General features: G+C 47.8%; 2 protein-coding genes across 3 annotated transcripts; both read left to right on the top strand.

Moving 5' to 3' along the window:
• The first annotated feature begins 5,791 nt into the window (after positions 1 to 5,791).
• Positions 5,792 to 9,068, top strand: LOC100121101 (cuticular protein RR-2 family member 25). Of its 2 annotated transcripts, XM_008210875.3 has the most exons (5): positions 5,792 to 6,042; positions 6,270 to 7,940; positions 8,022 to 8,070; positions 8,143 to 8,568; positions 8,628 to 9,068. In XM_008210875.3, the coding sequence occupies exons 1-5, from the start codon at positions 6,034 to 6,036 to the stop codon at positions 8,759 to 8,761; spliced, it is 2,289 nt and encodes a 762-aa protein (XP_008209097.1). In that variant the 5' UTR covers positions 5,792 to 6,033; the 3' UTR covers positions 8,762 to 9,068. The 2 variants fall into 2 exon arrangements, with proteins under 2 accessions (XP_008209097.1, XP_008209096.1); XM_008210874.3 differs by having other exon boundaries at positions 8,022 to 8,568.
• Positions 9,069 to 10,342: 1,274 nt separating this feature from the next.
• LOC100379588 (cuticular protein RR-2 family member 62) lies at positions 10,343 to 11,617 on the top strand. Its single transcript, XM_031931871.1, has 2 exons — positions 10,343 to 10,975; positions 11,362 to 11,617. The coding sequence occupies exons 1-2, from the start codon at positions 10,871 to 10,873 to the stop codon at positions 11,614 to 11,616; spliced, it is 360 nt and encodes a 119-aa protein (XP_031787731.1). The 5' UTR covers positions 10,343 to 10,870; the 3' UTR covers position 11,617.
• The last annotated feature ends 9,075 nt before the right edge of the window (positions 11,618 to 20,692 follow it).

The following is a 20,692-nucleotide window of genomic DNA, read 5'->3' as shown; positions in this document are numbered from 1 at the left end:
AGTAGTATATATAGTAAACAATGAGTAATGGAGGAAAGAGATTAGCCAGCGATGCGCAGCTGGAAGTAAAAGTTCGGCGCGAAGGGACTTGCAAAAGTTTCGGATTCGATGCCCATGCGATTAGAGAGTATAAAGTTTACTCTTCTCTCTTCGCATCTGGGTCGCCGCGGCGAGCGCTCTGCATCATCCTTCGTCTCTTGGATTCTACACTTGCGCAATGCGCATCGCCTAAACGAGAAAGGAAGGCAGGATTTTCCGTTATTGGCTCGAGATCGTCGAGTGTACACTATTTTTGTGTAAGAAGGTCATCTATACTTAATAACGCGAGACTTATCGGTCGCACTTCGAATCATCCTATACAGAGTGTATCATCAGCGTTTATATTAGATAATCTGCAATTCAATGCTGCTGAACCAATTTCGAGTCCTTCGCGGAAAAGCTTCTTATACTATATACATATACCTGTATAGAGTACTTCTGCAAGTTGATCCAAGTGAGAGAGAGAGAGAGAGAGAGAGAGAGAGAGAGAGAGAGAGAGAGAGAGAGAGAGAGAAGAGGACTTTCCTCGACGAGTCGTGACGAAATTATAGTCTCCTCGGCTGTGCAGCTGCTTTACGTAACACCGAATTATCATATCAATATGTATCAAACTGTGACTTTACACACCTATATATACGTACCGAGAAATCTCATTACAAATCCCGCGAGACTTGCATTTCACTTTCTCTGAGTATTATTATTCAACACTTATCTGGAACCCGAGAGCTTCTGGTCTTCGCGAAAAGGCACATAGTCCACCTCATCATCTGCAACGATATGCATTATATACTGCAGTGTTTTGATATATTTAAGGTTATAAATCGGATTGTATCATCGGTACACACAAGCCATAATTTCGTACACTTAATCACGAGCGGCCTTCATATACTCGCGCACATCCCGCGGAGACTTAATTAACGCTCCTATAATACGAGAGCAGGGCTGCTCTTGAGTATTCAGCCGCGCAGGGCGTAATACTCTTATCCGCGTCTCAATAATAATTAATTACAGACTGTTCGGGCTAATGGAGCGCTGAATGCGCTCTCTCTCTCTCTCTCTCTCTCTCTCTCTCTCTCTCTCTCTCTCTCTCTCTCTCCGGCAAAAGAGCCTCGAAACAAAGGACACACGCCTATAGCACCGAAACTAATACCCGCTCTCGAGAAGAGTTATACATGCACACTATACCTATGCACACCGCAGCGGATATGGTAAATGATACGTTAAGGACGATGACTTTTGCGCCGCAGCTATCCCTGTGTGTCTAACGAAGCTCCGCATCACGAGCTTCATTGCGAATTCAACTGCAGCGCGGTGCGCGGCTGGCCGTACCCCGCTAAGACTACTTATGCGCTTTTTTCCCCCGCGCCGTTTGCTCAGCCTAGAGAAGACCTAGATATCGGCCGTGTGCGCAGCAAGTTTCCACGGCAGATGCACCTTATCGAGAGATACTATAATATAGCGCACGCCATTTACAAGTTCTGCAGTAGAGGCGAGCGCGTTGCGTAATCGATGTTCACCCTCTTGTGGTATTAAACAGCTGCTGCTGCTACGGCTGCACAGCGCGACTTAATTAATTGGAAGGAACTTTGTACGGATGAAGTTAATTCTAACTTTCGCATGGGAAATTCCATTTCAGAGGGACTGCATTATTTTAAGCAATTCGGCCTGGAGTAAGAGAGAGAGAGAGAGAGAGAGAGAGAGAGAGAGAGAGAGAAGCTGCTGCTGCTGTGCGCTTGTTGCGGAGGGAAAAACTTTGCCACTGTATTGTGCACGGTGTATACAGTGTCCTGCTTTTTTCGTAGCTCCGGAGCTATTGGACGGTAATTAGATTTGAATTTGAATGGGTTTATTAAAGGAGAAAATTCGCAGCGCGTAATGTGCTCTCTTTCTCGCTGAGAACGAAGTAAGGGACTGCGCGCAGTTCTTTGCATATGCAAAATACACACGGAGATGAGGGTGTATCAGCGTTTATTCCGAGATGTATTTTGACTTTGTAATATCTTACTATATTCCGAATTTCGGGGGAACCGAGCAGGCCGTACAGCTATATGATACAATTCGCAGAAATCGAAAACACCGCGGGTGAATCAAGGCTCCGATGGTGTATACATAGGTAAGCATTATTAGAATACAAAATGAATTTCGTCAGGTCGCGTTTCGAAATTCCGCTTCGATCGCGACTGTAGTGAGCTACGGCGGCTTCCCATCTAAAAATGAAATACACACTCTACTCGTGTCCTCGGAATCGGTAGCGCGATATAAACTTCTGCGCACGATCCTTTTCTACATAGATAAAACCAAAAAAAAGGAACTAACAGTTTCGCTACAATTAACCAGCACGCGTGTCTACAGGAATACGTACAAGCGCATAATACGCATCGCGATCGGCAGCGCATTGTGCCGTCCTGCGAGCTGCGCCAAGCGTATTTATTAGCCGAAGCCGAAGAAGCGGCAGCGGTAGCGTCGGCGGCGGCGTATCTTGCGCAATACCAAGTGAGAGAGAGAGAGAGAGAGAAGACAGCTGTAGATCGATGTCGGGCCTCTAAATTAGATCAAGTGAAGAGCCGGATTGCTCAAGCGCTCTCGAGTATACATCTTCGCTCGAGGGCCGATGCAACACACGGCAGCTGCTCGCGCCGCTCTCGCACTTTGGAAATCGAAATGTGCGGCTGCGATCCAGCAGAATCTGCTTTGCTCCGTATAGTATGTTCTAGAATATCGTGTGCGAGAGAGAGAGAGAGAGAGAGAGAGAGAGAGAGAACGATGTCGCACCTACTCACGCGCTTGTGCACACAGCATCCGAGAGCATATAATTCGTGGATTTTTTCGCAGGAAAGTACGTACACAATTAGGCAACCGTCGCGGATTTTGAAATATGCTTCGGTGATCATTAGAGAAAGAAATGCCGCATAAATATCAAGCCCGTCCGTTAATTTCCCGCGTTTATTTGAAGAATGCCACACGCAAGCTATTCAAAATTAATCCTCGCGAATTCAGCTACACACACGGTCTTATCTCGCGAGCGCGTCGCGCGTATCTCGAATATTTGCGTTCGCGCGCTTTTTGTATACAAAGGGCGCAAAAATGATGCGCACAGCAGCCTCTACGTGACGGCACTGCGAATGCCCTCTTTCTGCGAAAACTTCTTTAAATTTTGTCGAGCTCAAAAAGAAAACTCGAGTATAATCCAGATTTCGCTCCAGCAGCTCTCAAGGTACAATAATACCTACAACACGCTTTTTTCTAGAGACGAGGCCGATTGTGTTCGCAGCGGCGCACGACCTATACCGCGCAGCAGCCAATCTCGCGGAGGAGATCGCGAGCAGAACTTGAGCAACGAGAATATCAATAAAGATCGTGTCAATGTGACGGAGAGCGCGAGTATCTGCATAGAGAGATCGCATGCGAGCTGTGCAGTATGTGTACCTATGTACCTTTCTACATCACCCTCGGGAAATTAAGCTATATCGCTCGCGCGACTCTGTATATACTGCAGCCGTTGTCCCGAAAAAGCGATTCCTCGAGATCGGCTATAACTATACTCAGGCCTGCGAATCAATTTGTTGCTGTGTCTCGTACTACCGAGAGCTGCTTTGTATACGAAATATTTTCGCGTTATATAAGCGCGAGGTATACGCGGCGCGGAAAAAAAAATTGAGAAATTTCGTTCGCACGATCGAAACATATACAACGGACGTGGTGTGGAGAAAGTCTAAAAATTCGAGCTACTATCCATATACGACGACGCGCTTGTACGCGATATGATGGAAAAAGAGCGAATCCGCGTAGATGGTTATTATCGGCGTATTATCACGAGGAATCGCGCGCGGGACTATGCAGCCGTTGTATGTGTGTGGAGGTATATAAATTTACATAAACTATTTTCGATGGCATCGACGATAGCTATATTAAATGCGGAATGACGTAAAGCGATAAAGCATAGATATAGAGTACAGCGCAGAGTGTGAGGAAACTCGCGAGAGCTGGATGCACATATCCCGCGTGCGCGATACGTAAAAAGACGTCAAAAGCCTCTTGACATGCCTAATGAAAGTGCAGCTCGTATGCTCACAATGAGCTTCGCGCTCTCGTGGCGAAATAAGCCCCCTGTGCGCGTATAGCTATATGCATACGTATATCTCGAGCAGCCGTCCCAAATCGCTGCGCATATCCTCTCTCTTGTGCAGCAGTCCTCGTGTACAGGAGCGCGCCGAATGTGAGAAAATATGCGAGGCTTCCGCTCTTTTCCGCTCGATGTATGATACGAGGATATCTCAGAGCAGGACAGAACCGGAACCGAGCCGTGCGGCCGAGAAAAAATCTCCGAGCTCACTTGCTCTCACTCTCTCTCTCTCTCTCTCTCTCTCTCTCTCTCTCTCTCTCTCTCTCTCTCTCTCTCTCTCTCTCTCTCTCTCTCTCTCTCTCTCTCTCTCTCTCTCTCTCTAGCTCGCGTTCCGTGTCACTCGTTCGATTATGTATAGTGGGGCGCGCGCCGCCTGTCTGGTTCTCACGAGCAATCATGCATTTATCATAATCGCCGGCGTTTATAGGCGCGCGCGAGTCACATATCGCGTTACCCTCGGCTGCTTCTTCAGCTCCTTATTACTGCACTGCACACGCGCACGTTTCCGCGTTTGTAAATTGTACACGTCTCTCTCTCTCTCTCTCTCTCTCTCTCTCTCTCTCTCTCTCTCTCTCTCTCTCTCTCTCTCGACCCGACGATCCGATGCATTTATGCTTCGCAGCGTGTTAGTCAGTCAGCTCTCGCACCATTTAATAATTGAGCGCGAGCTGCTGCGATTAGGCTCGCGCGCTATTAATCGCCGGCACGAGCCGCTCGCGCGGGCGAGTGTTGTGTGTGTGTATATATATGTATACTCGTTCTTTCGCGGCAATTATAAGGCGCGCGTATTGAATTAACGAGGCATGTTTATTATTGCCGTTATTTGTTTAGCGGCATAGACACACGATGCAATATAGGAGAGCTAATGCGACCGAAGATTATTGAGCCATAAAGTTTCTGTTCTCGGCCTATATGGATGTGTATGTTTAATGGCCCTTGCGTGCGTTATGAGTATGATACTCAATCGCGAGAGGGAGGGAAAGGGGAGATTCTTCGCGAAATCGCCGTTTTTGCGGAATGAAATCATTGACGAAATATAACGTATACGTGTACACATAGAAAGCGTTCTTTCATTAGGCGAAAAAAATCCCCGAGGAAAGAATCAAGATTGCTTTAGCGCGCAAGCTATAGGTTGCCGCCGCGCGATTTGCATGAATTTCGCCAGTTTTCCTATTAATTTCATCACCCTCGCGCCATTGAGCAAAGGCTTAAAATGCTCGTATAGTAGGAGCTATATACATATACACGTTTGTCGTCCTAGATTTTGCAGTTGCCCTTTCATTTAACTTTGTTATGGTGCGCCTCTCGACGTGCAGCAGATGCACACGAGAGCTCCGCGGATCGGAATAGAGAGGGTATGGGAATCCTTTATCGGTGGGATGCTAGCTGCTACCAGAGGCTTCTCTCTCTCTCACTCTCTCTCTCTCTCTCTCTCTCTCTCTCTCTCTTCCTCGCTCTCTCCTTCGCTCTCTCCTTCGCACTGATTGGAGAGCAGCCCCCACCAGCGGGCACACATGCACATACGTGCAGCACCGTCACCGGGCCGCATCCAGCGCTGCAGCGATAGATTCACCGTCATGACACAGTTATAACGATCTTCGCTGTAAATCTTCGCCGGAGTTGCACCAAATCCATGATCTAACGCTGTGGACAGAGCCGGGGAGTATATAAAGTCGATTACGAGCGCGGGTTTGTCATTCTCGTTTAGCTCGGGCGCTTGCACGCTGCTGGTGCGCTTATAAAGGGACGGTGTTTGCGAGCACCGCTACGTCAAAGGGGATTCCCCTCTGGGATTGCCCTAACAGTTATTGTCCGCAGGCTGGACAGGTAGCCGTTGCGTGAGGCTCCGATTGGGATTCAAATCGTTGATCATGGAGAAGGTGAGTTCTATACTTATATTACACATTTTAAGCACTTTGCTGCCGTCAAATATTTTTCTCCCTCTTCGTGCGCGCGACCATAAAACGCGCCATACTGCTACTGCAGCAGCCATGAAATAATCAACGCTTGAGAGCAAATTTATTTCCCGTGCAATATCGTCTGGGAAAATATAAAAAAGTGCCGTTTCTCTTGGACTCTGACCCGAGACTGTTTTATCACTTTTCAGGTAATATGTTTGATAGCTGTGCTAACGTTATGTGCAGCACGTCCAGAGCCACCAGTAAACTCGTACCTCCCTCCAGGACAAGGCGGTGGCTTTGGCGGCGGCCGACCAAGTGGCGCAAGTCCCTCTGATCAATACGGCCCTCCGGACTTCCAAGGCGCTGGCGGTCGTGGCGGTCAAGCAGCTGGCGGTAATTTTGGAGGTGGCGGCAACGGCTTTGGCGGAGCGCCATCGAGCAGTTATGGTCCGCCTGGCTTTGGCAGTAACGAACCCAATAAATTTAGCGGTGCTGGAGGCGGTGGAGCCGGAAGACCGCAGGACTCTTACGGACCACCAGCCGGTGGCAACGGCTTCGCCGGTTCAGCAGGAGCTGGAAACAGCGGTCGACCCGGTGGTGCTGCTGCTGGTGGCAGACCCTCCGACTCGTACGGACCACCCCAGGGTGGTGGAAGCGGATTCGGCGGAGGAAACGCTGGACGACCTTCGGACTCTTATGGGCCACCCTCGGCTGGAGGTGGTGGATTCGGCGGTGGAAGCCCCGGTGGTGGATTCGGCGGTGGTAGTCCCGGTGGTGGATTCGGAGGTGGAAACCAAGGAGCACCTCAGAGCTCCTACGGACCACCAGCGAGTGGATTCGGGGGCCAAGGCGGTGCCGGCCAAGGAAGACCGTCCGACTCTTATGGACCACCTGGAGGTGGAAGCGGCGGTCGTCCATCTCAGGGTGGAAATGGATTCGGCGGTGGAAATGCTGGAAGACCTTCGGACTCTTACGGACCACCCGCTGCAGGAGGCGGCGGCTTTGGTGGCAACGCTGGAGGAAATGGTGGTGGCAACGGTTTCGGAGGTGGACGACCTTCTGGTTCTCCCGGTGGCTTTGGCGGCCAGGGCGGAGGTGGCAGACCTTCGGACTCATACTTGCCACCGTCAGGAGGAAGCGGATTCGGAGGAGGAAATGGACGTCAACCTGGTGGTTTTGGTCAGCAGGGTGGTAACGGAGCTGGCCAGCAAAACGGCGGTGGCGGCGCTGGAAGACCCTCCAGCAGTTATGGCCCACCTTCAAATGGCAACGGAGGCGGTTTCAGTGGTCAAAACGGGGGCAGAGGATCACCATCGAGCGGTGGTGGTTTTGGTGGAGCTGGCGGAAGCCCATCGAGCAGTTATGGTCCTCCTGCTGGTGGTAGTGGTTTCGGAAATAACGGCGGTGCTGGTGGAAGGCCGTCCAGCAGTTATGGCCCGCCATCAAGTGGTGGCAACGGATTCGGTAGCGGAGGCCAGGGTGGCCAAGGCGGCCAGGGAGGCCAAGGTGGAAGGCCTTCGAGTTCGTATGGTCCACCGTCAAATGGTAATGGTGGATTTGGCGGAGGAAACGGAGGCAGGCCATCTTCCAACGGCTATCCTCAGGGCCAAGGAAATGGAAATGGTGGATTTGGTGGACAAGGTGGCAATGGGGGTAGACCATCGAGTAGTTATGGCCCTCCTGGAGGAGACAGTGGATATCCCAGTGGCGGACCGTCTGGCAACTTTGGCGGATCAAACGCAGGAGGTGGTGGCGGTGGTTTTGGTGGACAAGTACAAGATAGCTATGGGCCACCGCCTTCTGGAGCTGTCAATGGTAATGGAAATGGATATTCTTCTGGTGGTCCTGGAGGAAACGGATTAGACGAAGGAAACGACGTAAGTAGCATAGAATCTTTTAGTTGGGTAGACAAGTACGGAAGGTTATTTTCTGAAAATCAAAAATGTATTCTATTACAGGAGCCTGCAAAATACGAATTTTCTTACGAAGTAAAAGACGACCAATCAGGTAGTAATTTCGGACATACAGAAATGCGCGATGGTGATCGAGCACAGGGCGAATTTAATGTTCTTTTGCCAGATGGCAGAAAACAAATTGTAGAATATGAAGCGGATCAAGATGGATTTAAACCTCAAATCCGATACGAAGGCGAAGCTAATACCGGAGCTGGAGGTGCCGGTGGTTATCCTTCCGGCGGTGGTGGAGACTCTGGCTATCCTTCGGGCCCATCGGGTGCTGGAGGAAACGCTGGCTATCCTTCTGGTGGAGGCGGTGGTGCGGGCGGTTTTGGTGGTAACGGTGGAGGCAGTAACGGATATCCCTCTGGAGGACCGTCCGGTGGACAAGGACAGTTCGGCGGACAGCAAGGTGGTAACGGAGGTTATCCATCTGGTCCTCAGGGTGGATCTGGCTTCGGTGGTGGAAGCCAAGGAAGCGGTAGTGGCGGATATCCATCCGGCGGCCCAGGAGGCAACGGTGGCAACAACAATTTCGGGGGTGGCAATGGTAAGACATTCGTATTAATTAATGCTCATCAGGCAATTATCTAACGCAAATTTGTACAGCTGGTTACCCCTCTGGTGGTCCAAGCGGTGGAAACGGATTCAATCAGGGCGGTCAAAACCAAGGAGGAAGTGGCGGTGGCTATCCATCTGGTAGCGGCGGAGACGCAGCGGCAAATGGTGGATATCAATATTAATTGCGTATATCACTATGAGCATGTATTATCTATATTTAGATCTTTCGTGCATTGTATAATGTTTATATCGCACGTTATTCGTTATGAAATGACAAGATGTGCTAGTATCAGTATTAACGTTAAGACATATTTTGTAACACTTTTTATAACTTTGCGTTGCAAATCACGTATTAATTATTTTTCATACATTCATATTATTTATTTATAAAAAAAAGAAAGCACTGTGCTTGAAGATAAAAATGTGTGTAGTTTCCGTAGCACAAAAAAATACCGCATTAATAGCAATAAAGTATGCGGTCAACCACAAGCCTGTATATATTTTTTACTTTTACTCGCCAGAATGTACAAATTAATTAGTCCAATCACAATTCGAATTTATTATTTAACTCATTGCAACACCTAAGCTTTTCCGATGAAGAAAACAAGGACTCGACTATGGGGCTGATTAGCACAGAGACCAAAAGTACGTATTTGTAGCGGTAGCGTCAAATTAATCAGGCTCCTTAATCTTGCGTTCTCTATCAATGCCGGCTCTGTTCATCCGGGTATGTGGCACACTCGTGTCTGATCCATGAATTAGAGGATCGTATGGAAAGGCCTGCTTAGCATCAAGAATCTGTATCACTATTAGAGGAAGATGGCTCAGGAAAGTGCATCGTGGCGTAATCCGTTGCATGTGTAAAATAGGCTCGCGCGTGCATTAGCGTCCCACGTGTAACTTGCACAACACATGATGCGGTGATGCAGGCACGCGCAGAGAGCGATATAGAAAGGGTATATTCTTAACGCTCGCCTATATGTCGCTCATTGTGTCGATCCAAGAGGCTAAGTTATTATCGCTATTTAATATTACCTTTCTATCTATAACTATCAATTACTTATCACGTGTAAACGGCTGTTAACGTTTCTTTTGTTAACAATTTTTTCCAGTCATTTACTTTCATGCTTTTTTAATGCACTGCAGTAAACGCTATAGTGCAACAAGTACGACTACGGGTAATACAGTGTACAATTGTAAGGAGCGGTGCAGGAGATCAGGAAATCGACGCGTGCAAACCTGCCAGACGAGCGTCTGGTCTGGCGTCATCGTCGCTGTCACAAATCTGCGGTTTTCTTATTAAATGTAATCACAGTGCTACATTTGTATTGTAAATCCGGCAAATTACTGTATTTTCGCCTCTATTTCAACTCATCGCTTGCAGTCTGGGGACCTGGTATATAAAACGCCCGATAGCTTCTCTGGAGCCTTAGTTCAGTTTTGTGTCCCTCAGCTTGGAACTCCAACTTTACATCAATGATTTTTAAGGTAAATTGTTTTACGTTTTGATTGCCAACAAGTCAGCATAAATTCGAATCTCTGTTCAATACGTCGTTGTATTTAATTCATCTAGCTTCAAAACTGTGATCAATACCCATCTATTATTTGATTATTTCACTTGACTATCAATACTGTACTGAAACATCCATTATTCACTATATACGATCGACTTCAATTACAGACCGTATCAATATTTGATGAATACTCCATTCCGTGGTAAAATCGGCAATTTATAATTTAAATAGTACGACAAGGATACTACGATTCTCATCCACATCTGCAATCAATTGTTCCTATTTCAATCTTCAAACTGTTAAATAGCTCGCAGTATATTTCCATTCCAATTAAAAGAAACTCCGTCTCTGGCGCAGCGTATAAGGACTATTAAAAAACTTCCAAAGTTTAATTAAATCGCTTTGAATCCATCCTTCGCTCAAAGCAGCCTCTCTAATTTTCCTTGGGCAACCAATCCAGCGAATTTCTGCGTACGATTTCGTTTGATCACGTATATACCGACGTCCCGCACACAGAGAACATCTCGAGTTCTCTTGTCAGCGAGGCGGCACGCGTTCTCCACTGTACCCTTTGCTACGCGCGCGCCTTCGCTCGCCTGACCCTCTCAAAGCCCAGCCTCAATTTACTTGGCATTCAAGAGCTATGCCAAGGATCGTCCTGTACATATATACGCGTACATATAGTCTCGAACTTCAAGAGAGCGAGAGAGACGCACAAGCAAGGAGGGGCTTTAAGTTCACGGGTCATTTTCTCCTCAGGCACTGTTGTTGGCGACAATGCTAGTCGGAATCCGGAGTGAACCGCAAGGGCCCGGATACCTGCCGCCGAGTGGCGGCGGCGCGCCAAGGCCGAACCAGGGCCATCCTGATGAATGGGCTGGGGTATGTTGTGTCCACTTCTCTTCGTGTATTATAACCGCGATGTGATTCTTTGACGAATCAGCGACAACCACGCGATAACTCGTATACACTTTTGATTTACGTTGTTTTTTCAATTATACAAACGAGCTCGAAAACGCGCGATTCATCACGTTCGCAAACGCTGAGTAAATAAGGCTCTCGCCCTTAAGGATTAACGAGCCGCGGCGCGAAATAAAATTTCAGCCGTCAAGAGCCCTCGGACGGAGTAATATTTATGGGACGCGAGCAACAATTATGCGGGTATTATCTACGACGCGAAGCAGCGTGTCTGGAGCGTACTGGAGATAACAACGCGTACATGCGAATGATAACGCAAGGGAGAGTGTGATATTGTGTATTTTCCGCAGGATCCGGTGAACTACGAATTCTCGTACGAGGTGCAGGACGCGCAAGCCGGCCTGGACTTCGGCCACAGGGAAATGCGCAAGGACGACGAGGCGACAGGAAGTTATCACGTTTTACTTCCGGACGGCAGAACGCAATACGTGGACTACGTGGCTGACGGGGGCGGCTACAGGCCGATGATTCGATACGAGGGCACCGCCTCCTATCCGGCGCACTCGCCAGGCGGCAGCGAGGGATACAAATACAAGAAAAAATAAATAAAAATTGCGCTGCGAAATAAACGAATTATTTTTTTCTCGTTCCCACGTTGTTGTTGTTGTTGTTGTTGTTGTTGTTGTTTTGTCTCTCTTCTCATGTTTTGTAACTTCGGGCGTGTGCGTATGGATTTTTTGTTTTACGCGCGTAATCGATTCGTCGAATGCCGTCGATTTTGGTCTTTTGCTCGCGTCGAAATCGATTGCGCCGAACATTCTTGCGATTTATCTCCAGATACGTACTTATGTAAAACGTATGAATTATCATGCCTCCATTCTACAATCGGAGCTTACGTGAAAATACAATACAAATATGAAAAAAAAAAGATCCCCCGCAGACGAAGCGCGAGTCGTGAAAAATTATTCCGTCCTCGCATACGCGCACACTTTCCGCCAAAGCGAAACGAGGCTTCTTTATGCCCGCATCTCCTCTTTATTTATTGGCCGAACCAATCAATTATCCGTATAAAGCGCATATCGAGACCACGCATTTAAAAAACGAAGAAGAACAAGAAGAAGTGCCGAAAGTGTCAAGCTGAAAATTTACGGCGTTCAATAACAAACAGCCTCGGTGCGATCCTGCCGCCGTATATTTTTTCCGAACTCGTTTTTTTCTTCTTCTTCTTCCCTTTTATTAATTAACTTGAATTAAACGGCCGCTCTTACGTGAGCTGACTCATCCGTCGCGGCGGTGACCTTGAGAAAGATCTCGCGGGAGCGTATGTACGTTATATGCGCTTGTAGCGCGTGAAAGTTACGGCCGAATCCGCGCGAGTATCCTATAGATGGCTCGAGGCGGTGAAGATGCTCCATTATCCGTGCGTATAAATATATCCGCGCGCGCGACCCCGTAATACATATACGATAAAAGGAATTGCACGACGGCGACGACGAGAAATCATACGGGCGTAATTGCCGGAGAAGTGGCCGCTCGCCAAACAACGATCAATCACGCGCCAATAAAAAAGTTTTATATTCGCCCTGTGTACATTTCACGCGAGCGCACGCTGGGTGTATGACTTTTCTATTTGTATAAAAGCTAAGCTTCGCGTGTCCGTTGCGCTTGATTTAGGAAAAAGTCGCCAATCGAGCATATCGCGGAGTATCAAAATTCCAAAATGAGCCCATACGTCTCGTTTCCGACTTGCGCGAGCGTTAGATGCACGAAACGGAGAAGCCGAGCATGCATATGCATGATGCGCTCTCGTGTGTCTACGACAGACAGACGTCGTGCTCCGAGTCTCGGGAAGCTCACGCGAGAGATGAGAGCGAGAGAGAGAGAGAGAGAGAGAGAGAGAGAGAAGCTTGCCTGTTGCCTGGGGAAAGCAGACGTACATACATATACACCTATGTATACGTACCTATGCGTGCCGTTCTCAGACCGCAAAACGTGCACACGGCAGATGTGACGAAAGCTGTGTGTAGCTCTCTCTCTCTCTCTCTCTCTCTCTCTCTCTCTCTATTTCGACCCTCGAAATTGCAGAGAGGACTGGTCCCACAGCACATCGGTAACTATATGTACAGCGTTTACGCGGAAGAAGGTGGGCCAATCGAGATCACTTTGCTCGCCGAATGATGAAATGCTCGCTGTGTGTGTGTGCTTGTGTATATAATATGCTGTTTTATGATTTGGGAATGGCTTCTTTCGACGTTGGTAAATTTTGGGTTTGAAAACTTTCTCGATAATATTAGCTTACGCGCTCGCATAATCAGCGCATCGAAAATAGACCATTATCATTATTATTATTTGTGAACTGACGTGCTAGATTCGTGAATGTGTATAGGTGTTTATTTTTTATTTCAAAGAGGTTACTGTGTACACTCACGAGAATTTGTTAATTTATTGATGAAAACGGATTCTATATTCAAATTTGGTTGATAAAGTGAAAAATATAAATGAATATGTATTTTAATATACATAATAGCGTAATACAGCGCGTAAACGCAGTATTACATTAATAGGACGTAATAAACTACAAATTATCTACGGTACTAGCAACAACAACAAAACAAGAGTATATAACATAACAATCTCATTCCACACAAATATTCGACATTAGCATACGTATATAGTATACTATAATAAAGCAACAAATAAAAGCTTTTTTCATTTTTAGGGGTTGGTGCGAGCCATTCCCCCACCGCATATACATTCTGACTCTCAGCTAGAGCGAAGATAGATGGCGTATCGGTAACTTTCGACGCATTCCCGCTATATACAATTCGCGCGTGAAATGTATATAGCGGCGTGCCACCTGAGTATATGCCAAAACTGCCTCGTTAAGCGTGCTGACTTGGGCCGCTCATGATATAACTGATGCACAAGTCACATGGGAAATATGTTAAACGAATTGTTTAGATCCAAAACCATCGAAAAACAATTCGGTGCATAAGTCTGCCGTCAAAAGTAATAACCAAGTTCGAATATTTCGTCTATCCGCATTTAACATTCTAAATAAACCCAAGCAGCATAGCAGGCATTCGTCAAGACTAATTAAAATTACACATGGTCCGCGAACAAGAGCATAATATAAGGCATCGTGAGCGAAAGCAACGACTCGCACACACCGAGGCACATTATAGTTGTACAATAACATAACCCTCTTGAAAATTCAACAGCGGCACTCGTAAATTTCGGCGTCGGCTGCAAGGTTCTCTCTCTCTCTCTCTCTCTCTCTCTCTCTCTCTCTCTCTCTCTCTCTCTCTCCCGTATTACAAGGATATTCATTGCCGAGCGCATCGCACGATAAATATGGGAAGCATCGCGATAAACATCTCTCTCTCTCTCTCTCTCTCTCTCTCTCTCTCTCTCTCTCTCTCCCGTATTACAAGGATATTCATTGCCGAGCGCATCGCACGATAAATATGGGAAGCATCGCGATAAACATCTCTCTCTCTCTCTCTCTCTCTCTCTCTCTCTCTCTCTCTCTCTCTCTCTCTCTCTCTCTCTCTCTCTCTCTCTCTCTCTCTCTCTCTCTCTCTCTCTCTCTCATGGCCTCGCGCGCGCGCAAGTTATGCGATGCGTATACATCAGCTGCAAGCGTATAATTACCGGTCTTCGCACGTGTGTATCGTCTGTCCCAAAGTGTGTACCTTTATGCATACACAAGACACCGGGAGAGTATCGAATAATGATTCACGCTTTCGCGCAGCCAGATCAAATTTGTCACTTGCGCGACGAGGTGTGGGCAGCGATGACCGCAGACCGTAATTTCCTCGCTGCGTGCGTATATTAAGAGCCCGTCGCGGTGAGAGCGCTAATTGCGAGGCGCGATCGGAGCCGCGGATAAAAAGCACGCGTGCTTTTTAATTCGACAGCCGAGACGTGTAATTAACCGATGTTTATATAGGCGCTCGGAGAGAAATACAACAGCGGCGGCATTGCAAAAATATAATCGACCGGCGTAAATCTTCTCGCGCAGAGCCGTCCTTCTTCTTCATCCTTCTTCATCTTCTTCTTCTTCGAAGACAATTCCGACGAGAGAGAGAGAGCTGTCGTACGCCTAAACCTTTGGAATGCCGCTTAGCGGAGCGTAATTTCTGACGTAACCGCATTTCCATGCAGCGCGAGCGCGCGGTTAATTTGAAGCGTTGTGTGTGCATATGTGCCTCCCCCGCGCGATTCCTCACCACCGCGTACGCCCCCCCCCCCCCCGCATATGTACACGTGTATATAGAGAGACGGAGATGAGAGAGCGAGTGACGCAATGAGCAACTATACACGCTCTCGTGCCCTCCTCTCTCTCTCTCTCTCGCGGCGGCGGCTTTCTTTTATTTACGCCCGCCGCTGATGATTGCTCGTATACTGGAGCACATCGCGCAATCGCTCGGGGGGTCGCGCTTTCATTGTTACACTATCTGTATATATAGCGCGACGGCAGGAGGTGGCAAGGCCGTGACGGCTTATTTCTCGCTCGCCGAAATCTAATCAAAACACTCGTTAGACGAGTCTACAACGAGGATACTTGTACGTTTAAACGTGACTGATCGGAGTTTCGCGATTGATTGATTCTACACGCGGACTATATGCTCTGACTCGGCGCTTTGTGTCGCTCCGCATTAGACGAAATTCCCTTGCGCAAGGATGTATAGAGCGTAGGACGATATTATTTCGGTGTATAGAACGACACGGTATGATCCTCTTCGCTCTTCGATGTATCATTCGAGCTAACCTTGTGAAAACAGCGCACTTTGTCATGCAAATTGAAAAAAAAAGGAAGAAGAAGCGGTGGCACATACTCGCGCCGACGAGCAGAAAGCGTTACCTTTAACGTCGCGTTTCGAATACACGATCTACACACACACACACACATACCGCATCTCCTCTGTGCGTCTGTAGCAATATGTATATTTGGCATAGACAGGGAAGCGCGCGCGGCGATATAGCTTTTTCGCAACGCGCGTTGGCTAAATGGATTGGTTCTGTTTTGGCTTCCCCCGCATGAATGTATTATATGCGGATGTATACCCGCGCGCGAGTTGATGGAAATCGATGCGCAGAGACGCGCACTTTCGTTACTTTAAAATTAAATTTCGTCTCTCGATAGCTGCGTATATTATATACACGTATACACTGCATTGCGGCTAATGCGAGCACTTTTGTAACGCGATACATCCATCCACATATAGCATCGGAATAAGAGTGTAATTTTCGGGATCGAGCTGGATTTAATTACGTTAATCAAGCGCAGACGAGTGTGTAACGTATTCAAATTTAATCCGAATCCACTGCGCCTCCAAAATGAAATCTGATAAGAGCTCGTAGTGTGCAGAGAGTGAGAGAGCGAGAGTTTTCAACGATCAGCAAGATTAGAGAGATTTTAATCAAATCCGTTCAGAATTCAATGCTAATGCAATCGCGTAAACTGCAGAACGAGGGAGACGCGCGCGGCACGTGTTACATCGAGCCGGAAAAAGAGAGGTATTCATCGATCAAACGACACTTATTTAAGCGCATACACGCAGGAGAGGTAAGTCGCGAGAGGAACTAATTTACATGTTACACAGTTAAAACAAAGTTCGAGAACACGCTTGATTACTTCAATTTCAAAAATCCGTTCCAAATTGAAAAAGCGAACGTTGCAGAATCCCTCTCTATCTCAGCAGCCCTTCAAACGCGGCAACAATATAATTACAGCTCGCGGCGACGCGCGTATAGTATATCTATCATCCCAGAGAGCTGCCGCTGTTGCTTCTGCTGGCCGCGTGCCTGGCTAATATGCAGAGTGCAGGAGCGCGAAACGCAACGCACACGTGCGCGGCGAGGTGCCCCTTTCGCAAACGACTACCGGCTCTTATACTCGAGAGAGAAGGATGATGGAGCAGAAGGAGGAGAAGAAGACGCGCGAGTGTATAGGGAAGAAGCGCGTGTTGCGAAAGTCTCTCGTTAGAAAATCGATCGAGCGAACGCACGCGCTCGCGCGAGAGATGAAGATGAAGATGAATTGATGAGCTTTGTAACGTGTCGGGCCTGCAGGGGCCTTTGCGAAAAATGACATTAACGCGTGCATGCATGCGCCTAAGAGAGAGAGAGAGAGAGGGAGAGAGAGAGAGAGAGGTGATCCGCTTTTTCGCGCGCGCGATGGAGCGAGAGGAGAAAAAATACGAGGCGCCGAGAGTTTTCTGATATAAAAAGACGATTATAGACGAGCGCGCAATCGCCGCTGATGATGATTTTTCGACGAGCGTTTTTATCCAGTTTGAATTATTAGGCGCTTGCGTGTCTACGACTTCGGAATGCAGTTGAGGATGAACGAAGCCTGCGGAACATCGCGATTATTCAGCGACGTCAATCCGCAGACAAGTCACTAACTCTGAAATTCGAGGAAAAGTAGCTATGATCGGTAAATCACAGCGTACACCGCTGCGTCGCCGAACGAGCTGTCCGACGAGCCATAGCACGCACATCGAAGCCCCGATCTCCGTACTACAAGCCGTGCACGAGCCACTTGCCGCGGAAGTCCCGTATACAATACAACACGGCTGTGTATAGGTACACACGCGGCGCCAGAAGCACACAAAGCCCATAAATTATAGAGCCGCACAATTATCGCCAATGGAGATGGATAAGGATTCCCCCGATCCACCAGCAGCATGACGGACGCGCGTGTATAGGTGTGTGTATAATATGCAGAACTGGGAGAGAACCGCTGGAAGCTGCGCGCGCGAGCGCGTGGCCAACTTCATGCTCGATGATTATATAATACGAGAGCGGGAAATTCGCGAGCCGTGAAATTGCAGACCGAGAGAGAGAGAGAGAGAGAGAGAGAGAGCCGACGCTGTACGACGACTTTTCAGCGAGCGCTGCCGCGAGAATGTCATAATTACCGCGCGCGCCGAGCGAAATACGTGCGAATCTTATATGGCGCGTGCTGATGCGCGCGGGATGAAGATTCGCGCTTGGATTTTTTCCCCCCAGTGTAGATTAATGGGCGATCGGTCAGCCGAGAGTTAGCTTGGTAAAGAGGCTTTTTGCATAATGAGCCGGGGATTCCTTTTTTTTTTTTTTTTGTTTTCGAACCGTCGCAATAGTGCTGTACTCTCGGTAGAGTAATTATCTCCGAGTCAATAGAGACTGTAATTAACTTCTTAACGCGCAGGGAAAAACGGCCGGCGCTTGATTGACGAGACTCGAGAGATAGAGTATCCGGTATTCCTTTTGACTGGCGTCGTGCTCGGTCTCTGTGTCGTTAATGGTTTGAAATAGTGGATTAGGGGTGGCCAGACGTATGACGTAGTGGTTTGGTTTTCGAAATTTATGCCGTGGGATTGGTACTCAAAGAGAATGATGTAGCGAGTGCGAAATGATTTTCGGGATCTGTATTGTTGGCTTGACGCAGTGAAATGATTGTTTAAATATTGGAGTTTCCATCCAGACGAGGAATACAAAGATCGAAATGAAAATCAGAGCTGAAATTTGATGAAAAAAAAAATAACCTAATGTATCTCAATCATTCTTATGCGCATAAATTCATATACGCCAAGCAGAACGGAAGGACCTGCTTGAAAAGCTGACGAGTGTGAATTTCCATATCTACTTACGAGCGAAGTGTGAATACATTAATAAAGCGATAATGATAATACTCCCTCTCACTCTAAGCCTCTCCACACGTTGGTCTAAAGATTAAAAAAAAACTCCGCCCACGAAGGAACTCGAGAGCGCAAAGCATAAAAACACTCGACACGTCTAGCCAACTCCCCCGCAAACACATACGTCTCGCACATATATCCACGCAATATCCAGCATAGAGACAAAAAAAAACAACAACGGATCGAGGAATTCATCAACCGAAACGGCCGCTAACTTTCCGTGCACCGAAGCTCATCGCGCTTCCAATTAGCATCGCTCCGAATTGCGGCACGCCGGCCGGATAATAATGAGGTACAAACGCGTATACCTCCAGGTGGAGAGGCAGCAGCCGCAGGAGCAGAGTCGCATATTAGATGTATACGTCGGGCGCTAATGCATCACATGTAACGCACGACCGACGAAGATGTAGACGTTCTATACACACGAGAGAAGCCGAGGGCCCCCCGCGACGCGTGTCGTGATCAACAATGTTGTATTACTACATCTCGCGCGTCTGTCGCTGGGCGCGCGTTTAACGAATGTATTATAGGGAGTGCCTCTCGACGACGACGATCTAATTTCTTTTCTCCCTACGGCCGCGACGACAACCGGCTTTTTTCCTCTCAATGAAGTGCCAAACAAAGGGATAGCTGCTGATGATGACGATGATCGACGATCCAGACTGTACATACTTATGTGTAAGTTGTATACGCGATCGTGAAGAGGTAATCGATTAGCTCGAACTGCTCGATTGAAAGCGTGCAGCGAACGCTCTTGATGGGATAATTGCGCAGCAGCTTAGAGGAGGGAATGAAAAAAAAAAAGATTGTTAAACAGCGCGTTTGCGACGCCTGTGTCTTACTAAAGACATGGTTATTATCTCCTCGAATTTCACCGCACTCGCGCTCATTGACTCGCCTTTAGCCGCGAGTTTATCACTTTTTTTATATACATGCGCCATACGATGCTGCAGCTCGTAATAAGTAGGATTACAGTAGTCCCCCATAGTATGCCTCGTAAAATAAACAGTCTCGCTTGCGAAACGCAGAGGTGCAACCTCAACCTGTCCCTCGTAAACTATCCATCCCCGAATGGGCAAGCGCCGCGTGTACACGTGTGTGTGTGTGTGTGTTGCGAATTGATTTAAGTAGTGCACTGCGCAGCACAATGAGAGTCGCGGGTATAATTTCGGTGAAATAACTGTAATCCAACGACTGCAAACAAACGATTCAGAAGTATGACAATTTCATATTCAAACAGCCGTGTGTGTACAGACTGCAACAGCAGCTGCGCTTCAACCCGCGAAAATCGTGCGAATTACGCGCTCGATAAGCATCGCCGCAAGTAAAAGACCTTACGAATTCGAAGCTCCGTTACCGCAGCGGATACCTATACACTTTGCGCAATTTATTCCTACGGGGATGAATTGATGGCCGATGCATAGCGCGGCTAAACGCCTCGTCGGCGCTTAATTATTGTGCAGCCGAGTTGCTAAAGCGCACATATGCGTGAAGTAATTTGGCTCTCGTTTACTCAACTATGCGCGCGAGCGAGGAGAAATGAAGAGTATAAGGCGAGAGAGAGTTTAAAAGAGAGTATAACATCGCGCCTGCCTGATGTGTGTGTGTGTGTGTGTGTGTGTGTTTCGTCAGAGAGAGCAGCGCCGGTGCATCTGCGTGATATTATGAGAGAGTAAGAGAGGAATTTCGAGGAGTGTGTAATGTGACGCAAATATCGCGCGCGAGATGGGCTCTTGAATTCCCTTGATCGTCGAGGATCCTCGCGTACACTTACGGGTCGGTAAGGGCCCTCGATACAAAAAAAGGCTCACAGTAAGTGAAAGAGAGAGAGAGAGAGCGAAAGCTACTTTTTGATTTCACTCGAATCGAACATATATGTACAGCGACGGAGACATTTCCCTCTCGAAATTCGCAGAGCCCCACATCGTTCCCTGGAAAAACTCTCGCGGCGATTAAAGAGGAGAACGCGCACGACAATCATGAACATCTT

This window comes from Nasonia vitripennis, chromosome 5 (assembly GCF_009193385.2).
Source record: "Nasonia vitripennis strain AsymCx chromosome 5, Nvit_psr_1.1, whole genome shotgun sequence".
In the NCBI taxonomy this organism is placed as follows: domain Eukaryota; kingdom Metazoa; phylum Arthropoda; class Insecta; order Hymenoptera; family Pteromalidae; genus Nasonia; species Nasonia vitripennis.
The sequence above is the reverse complement of the archived record's forward strand: the minus strand, read 5'-3'. Positions and strand labels throughout refer to the sequence as shown.